We start from the raw sequence: 7,335 nt of genomic DNA, 5'->3' as shown, positions 1-7,335 counted from the left end.
GATTGTGTGTTGTGTGAAATGCATCAAATGATGCCTTCTATTTATACATGTAAAATGTATTCATTTTTAACCTTCATTTAATTAAGTCATCCTTGATAAAGAGAGGTTCTTTGAAAATGGACATCAAACTCATCCCTTATCACAACAATTTGGACGTATACTCTATTTTTTGTATTGGAATTCACAGTAAAATTATTGTTCATCGGAATGACTCTTCCTAAATAAGAGACTATCTTTTTAACCCTTAAATAAAAATCTTGATTCACAGTGAACTAATTTTTAATTTAATCTTCTCATATTAGAAGATATTATAAAGGAAAAAAAGATTCCATGGGCAAACAATTTAAAATTAAAAGAAAAAGTTTTTAACAATGGATGATATCATCATGAAACTATTTCAGTAAATTAAAATATTATCTTCCTTATTTTTTCGAAATCTGTTCCATCTCAACTCTTGTTTATCTTGTTCTATTATGTCTGGTAGAAACAAAAACAAAAATGTTGGCTTAAAACTATCAGCATGCAGTGGTAATTGGGTTAGACCAAATACGAAGACTAGTGTAGTGTAGTTGACGAAGGGTAATCCTTATCCACATTAAATCTTTTATATATACACTAAAATTATTATTAAAATTAATTATTAATATATAATATATATTAAAAATAAATTTAATTATATATATTTATATATAAATATATAATAATTATTTTTTAAAATACAAATAACATTTTTAGTAATTATTTTTAGTATAATTATGATACAATAATTATAATATTTTAAAAATATAATTAAAATTAAAATAATATATTTTTATTATTAAATAGTATTTTTTTAAAAATATTACTTAAAAAATTGGTAAATTATAAAAAATATAACTTTAATTTTAGATAATTACCATAACATATAACACAATTATACTAAATTTCAGAAAATATCCATATATATAATATAAAAAAATAAAAAATAAATAGTTTAAACAATTTAAATTTATTTTATTTAATATATATTTATTATAAAATACATTAAATAAATAAAAAATAATAAATTTTAATAATTTTTTATTAATATTTTTTTGTTACCCAACATTTTTCTGTCCATATATATCCACCACTTATTATTAATTATTAGTGGGACCTCCCCAGGAAGGAACCATGCAGTTTCCTTCGATCCCACTATGTAGCAAAGTTGCGTAATCTTTGTCGAGACATCTATTTTATCTATATATCTATATATATAGGGTCGATTGTTTCTCTGGTCAGGAATGCAATTTGTAGCTAATAGTCTCCTCAAAGTAAAGCTAGCTCTAGTTTAGTTTCTTTAATTCCAAGTTTTATGGCAGCAGCCGAGAGTAGTAGAAGAATTCTGAAACCATCCAAGTGGTTCTCCAAGAAAAGTAGTAGCCTCCACCGAACATCATTAACGGCGTTAAACCTAAGCACAACTCCAACTACTATTAGAGACATAGAAAATGAAGCCATGAGGGAGGTTTTCCGTCACTTTGATGCTAACGGAGATGGAAAAATCTCTGCCTTTGAGCTCAGGTCCTATTTCGGATCCATTGGAGACTACTTGTCTCCCGACGAAGCTCAAGGCCTCATCCAAGACCTGGACTCCGATGGCGACCATTTGTTGGACTTTGAGGATTTCATGAAGCTCATGAGCATGAACAACGATGATGATCTGAGGAAAGCTTTTGAGATGTTCGTGTTGGAGAAGGAGAACACGGAAGCTTCATCGTCATCGTCAGGTAGTATCACCCCGAAAGGTTTGCAACGAATGCTGCAGCGACTTGGTCTTGAAAACTCATATGATGATTGCGTCGCCATGATTGCTGCCTTCGACACTGATCATAACGGTGTCCTTGATTTCAACGAGTTTCACCACATGATGATGATACCCTAGTTAATTACTTTTATCGTTATATGTGTGTAAATACTAAATATGGAGGCCAGTGAATAATAATAGCTCAAAAAATATATATACCCCATATGATTTCAATTATATATATATATATATATATATATATATATATATATATATATATATATATATGCGTGTATATATGTCTCTATGTATTTATGTAAAAATTAAATAAACACCTATATATGTCCTTTATTTTGTACAATATAATAATAAATGGAGGCTAGTGGCGTGGCTAATAATAGTTCAATATATGTACACCACACTACAAGAAAAAAGAGCTATTTTAACATCTTTTTTTTGACAATCATAATTAAATGTAAAAATTAATATATATATTTAACAAATATTACAAATGTCAAATTATCATATTTGTTTTGATACATAATTTGACCGTAAAGAATTATTATTTATTTTTGACGGTCTTTATTTTAAGCTTACCACTATTCCTCTTCTTCTCTTATCAACGACCATATTTCTCTTTTTTCCTTCCGTCAAATTTGGGATCACCTGCTCCTCTTCTTTCCTTGGCTCCGGCTCTCAGTTTTGGATTCCACTACTCATTTTTCATATTCAAAATCTCAGTTTACTCTTCAATTTCAAGATTCATCTCATTCTTCAGCTCCAAAATCAACTTAGTCTTGTTAAGTATTTCTTTTTCCTCTCTTAAAATATTTTATTCTTTCATAAATCTGATTTAATTTTTGTTTTGATGCTTCAGATTTTAAAATTTTTTTATTCAAGCTTCTTATACTATACGTATTAAGGTAAGTTCAGATTCTCAGATCTATTCCCTAATTTATATTTTCTGATTTGACTTCTTATTGAGCTGTTCTATGATTTGTACTTTTTATTTGTTCCTCATAGCTGATTTGTGAAAATTGATCTGTAATTTTGGTAAAGTTTTTGTTCTTTCTCATTTAATTTTTCTATTTTTTTATTCATAATAAAAAAATGAGAGAAAGATAACTGTGACTTGGTGATGCAATGCTATTGTTTATTCTGTTTCAGAGTTCTATTCATTTTATGTTTTATCTAATTTGACTTCTAATCTTTCATTTTTATTCTTTCTAATTTTTGCACACCATGTGTTTGTTCTTTTTCCTAAACCACAGGTTCATATCAAATAGGAGTATCTAACTTTATTTTGAGAGTTTGGATTTCTATATATATGTATAGAGTTTGAATTTCTATAATATATTAGTTTGCATTAGTGATATTGCTTATTTGCATAGTTGCTTAATGTAGGTCAAACAATTTTATCAATGGCTTCCAAATTGCTATTAAAAAAACAAAGTCAACCAACTGAGGCAAGTATTTTTTTATTATTACTTATTTATGTGAATTGTAATTGTTAAGGTCATTTATAGTCTTCTAGAATGCATTTTTCTTGTTTATTATTGTTTGGTAATGTTGAATATTCTATAATTTGCTATGTTTTCTATGTATGACTCTGTATTAAGTGACATATTCATGCTTACTTTGGAGGAGTCAATGTCAATTCTCACTTCTCTCTTTGCCTGTCAAGTAATTTTTTACGGCTGAATCCACATCTAACTATAATTATTCTGAGGTATACACTTTCGTCGCTCTCAATATTTAGGATTAGAATATCTTTCATGACTTGTTTAAGTAGTGTTCTATAACAAATAGGCTTCTACTTGTGCTTCTGCTATGCATTCTCTCTTTTCTGCTCTGCCTCTTTGCCTCTGCTATTTTTGTGATCAAATTTGTGATCAAAAACAAAAAGGTAATCAAGATATATATAAACACACACATCACTGTATGTAATAACAAACTTAGAAGTACCTTGGTGTGCGTTTGGCAAATACGGCGCACTGTTACATTACAAAGACATATCATTTTGTCCATGAGATATCATCACTTCCTCAGTAGTATAGGTGTTAGCATGCTCAATTGTTTCCTTTAGCTTTGTTGAAAGTTTATCAAATTTCTAATTAAGGTCACAGTCACAAGTAGCTAAATTCAGATAAAATTTGATACATCAAATTAAAGTACACTTTTACCAAGTAGTAAAAAATAATTTCCATTCAGGAATAGAAAAGAATAAAAATTCTTATCTTTGTAACTCTCCTTGATTAGGAAATATACCTCTTGCACTAAAGCTGGATTGGTTTCGTATAGCTGCAGCAGATCCTTCATATACACTCCTTTTTATTAACAAACACACGTTACTCTTTCCAGTAATAACTAGATCATACATTAGTTACCAAATTTTAATGCTAACAATTTCTTATGTACATTTGGGATATTAATTACTTGTCTATTTATTTATGGTCATATATTTTGGTCCTTTAGAAAAAATAAAAAACAAAAGAAATTAAAGACAGTGACTATAATGTTGTTTAATTAAGCCTTAGAAATTAACCGACTATATCCCCCTAAAACCAGCAAAAACCAAGGACTAAATTCATGTTACATCCGACCACTCATCATTTGATCATTTTTTTTTCTGAATTAAGAGTTGTGGCTTAATTTCATTGAAATATTTAGAAACTCACTAGTAATTTTTAATTTTGCCAAATTTTTTTCACCATTAAGCCGTTCACTTGTATAATAGAATAGCTTTTATTTTAATATTATTTAATCCTTCATTTAATTTATAGGAGAGATCTTGATCTATTAATTTTTTTCACTGTCAAATCAATCTCTCTTTCTTTCCCTGTTAACTAGTAATATTCTATTAGCATTTTCTTTTAAAAAAAATTAGATGACTAATATATTCTCTTTTTCTCTGTTAACTAACCCTTTACTTTCTCTTTATCTATTTTCTTTTTTATATTTTTGTTCATTATATGTGCTCCTTAATTTTTTGTTTTGTATATAGTGAGCAGTGGTTGCGTTATATGTTTGCTATGGACTATGTGTCATGCATTCTTTGGATTTTATTATAGCTACACTTGTGTTTTAGCTTTTTTTTTTCTATTGAGGCTTGTGATTTCTGGTGCTTATTTTTAATATTTTTTTTAGGTATGTTAAACTTGTCATATATTCAATGGACAAGGATTGGATGCAAATTAAGAATAGAGCCCTTTTACAATATAGGAGAGGTGTCAAGGAGTTCTTAGATTTTGCCTTTAGTCATACAAAAGATGATAAGATATATTGTCCGTGTTTTAAATGCAATAATTGTCTTAGAAAATCTCGTGAGCAAGTAGAATTTGATCTTCTAAGTCATGGCATAGTGAGAAATTATACAATTTGGTACCACCATGGAGAATCGCTACAAGATGAGTCACCCCATTCAAGTTCATTTGATAGTGAGGATGATTATATGGATAAAGATGACATGGAAAACATGTTAAGGGATCATTTTGGAGTTTGGGATATAGAAGAGGATATTGAAGAACCTAATGAAGAGCATATAGAAGAGGATATAGGAGAACCTTATGAAGAGCATGTAGAAGAACCTAATGAAGATGCAGCAAAGTTTTATAAACTTTTGGATGATTCTGAGAAAGAACTATATCCAGGATGTACGTACTTTTCAAAGCTCTCGTTTTTTATGAGATTATTCCATATTAAATGTCTTGGTGGATGGAGTAATAAATCATTTTCTATGTTACTTGAGTTATTGAATGATTCTTTTCCGAAAGGGGTACAACTACCGGCGTCTTACTATGAAGCTAGGAAGATTATTCGAGATCTTGGCTTGGATTATCAGAAAATAGATGCTTGTATTAATGATTGTATGCTATTCTAGAAAGATCATGATAAGAAAGAAACTTGTGATCATTGTGGTGCTTCAAGGTGGAAGTTTGAGGAGAAAGATGGAAAGAGAAAAAAAATTCCTATAAAAGTTCTCCGTTACTTTCGAATAACTCCAAGGCTTAAAACATTATATATGTCAACGAAGACAGCATTTAATATGAGATGGCATGATGCAAAGCGAATTGATGATGGGTATTTACGTCATCCAGCTGACTCAGAAGCATGGAAATCATTTGATGAGTTACATAAGTCCTTTTCTGATGAACCTAAAAATGTAAGGCTTGGATTAGCAAGTGATGGGTTTAACCCCTTTGGAAATATGAGTACAAAATACAGTGTTTGGCCTGTGGTACTTATACCATATAACTTGCCACCTTGAAAATGCATGAAGGATCCTTATCTAATGTTATCATTGCTTATACCGGGTTCAAAATCTCCAGGAAAGGCAATAGATACATATCTAAGGCCTTTAATTGAAGAATTAAAAGAATTATGGAATGCAGGAGTTGATACCTTTGATGCATATGAAAAAAAATTTTTAAAATGCGTGCAGCTATATTATGGACAGTAAATGACTTTTCAGCATATGGAGATTTATCTGGATGGAATATGAGAGGGGCACTTCGTTGTCCCACTTGTAATGTTGAGACTCAATCTAAGTTTCTTACTAATGGAAAGAAATTTTGCTTCCTAGGTCATTGGCGCTTCTTGCCTATTAGACATAGATGGCGACGTGAAAAAGAATTGTTTAATGGCACAAAAGAACTTAGGCGTCTTCCCAAGCAACTCTCAGGTGATGATATTCTTCAACAAGTTTTTAACTTAGAAGGCTTAGTAGTTAGTAATCATAAAGATATTAAAAAAAGGAAGAGAAGTGCAGCAGGAAAAGAAATGGGAAGTTCCAATCCATGGTTGAAAAAAAGCATCTTCTTTGAATTGCCATATTGAAGGACTTTATTGTTGCGTCATAATTTAGATGTCATGCACATAGAGAAGAATATATGTGACAATGTTCTTGGGACATTGATGGATATTCCAGGAAAAACAAAAGACAATTTAAATTTTCGTTTGGATATGGAAGAGTTAGGCATAAAGAAAGATTTGCATCCTATTAGAGAGGGAGAAAAGGTGTTGTCAGTACCTGATGCTATTTATAAATTGAATAATAAAGAAAGGAGGAGTTTGTGTGAATTTTTGTAAAATGTCAAAGTACCAGATGGATATTCTTCAAATCTTAGGAGATGTATTAACCTAAAAGAGAAAAAGATTTATGGCTTAAAGACTCATGATTGTCATGTTCTTCTAGAGTGCTTCCTTCCGCTTGTTTCATGGGGTCTTTTCTCATCACATGATGTGCATAGTGCATTAATAGGACTTTGCAGTTTTTTCAAGGAGTTGTGCTCAAAAGTTCTAACAGTGAAAAATCTTGAGAAGATTGAAGAACAAATCATTATCACACTTTGCAAGTTGGAAATGATATTTCCACTTTCATTTTTTGATGTCATGATCCATTTACCTATCCATTTGGCAAGTTAGGCGAAGATTGCAGGACCGGTCCATTATCGATGGATGTACCCTATTGAGAGGTAAATATTATTTTATCATGTAATTTTTTAGATAAAATATTCAATAAATTTCTTTACTTATATATTGTCCCTTTTTGAACAAAGGTATTTACGTGG

The 7,335-nt window shown here is 30.0% G+C and overlaps 1 protein-coding gene across 1 annotated transcript; it reads left to right on the top strand.

Moving 5' to 3' along the window:
• Positions 1 to 1,248: 1,248 nt before the first annotated feature.
• On the top strand, positions 1,249 to 2,007 carry LOC130982325 (probable calcium-binding protein CML41). Its single transcript, XM_057906293.1, has one exon. It carries the CDS (start codon positions 1,334 to 1,336, stop codon positions 1,901 to 1,903), a length of 570 nt encoding a protein of 189 aa, XP_057762276.1. The 5' UTR covers positions 1,249 to 1,333; the 3' UTR covers positions 1,904 to 2,007.
• Positions 2,008 to 7,335: the final 5,328 nt, after the last annotated feature.

This window comes from Arachis stenosperma, chromosome 5 (genome assembly GCF_014773155.1).
Source record: "Arachis stenosperma cultivar V10309 chromosome 5, arast.V10309.gnm1.PFL2, whole genome shotgun sequence".
NCBI lineage: Eukaryota > Viridiplantae > Streptophyta > Magnoliopsida > Fabales > Fabaceae > Arachis > Arachis stenosperma.
This window is presented reverse-complemented; position numbering and strand designations above follow the sequence as displayed.

Excerpts from the sequence above, each read along its gene's own strand:
- LOC130982325 (XM_057906293.1), top strand. The coding sequence starts at position 1,334 with ATGGCAGCAGCCGAGAGTAGTAGAAGAATTCTGAAACCATCCAAGTGG.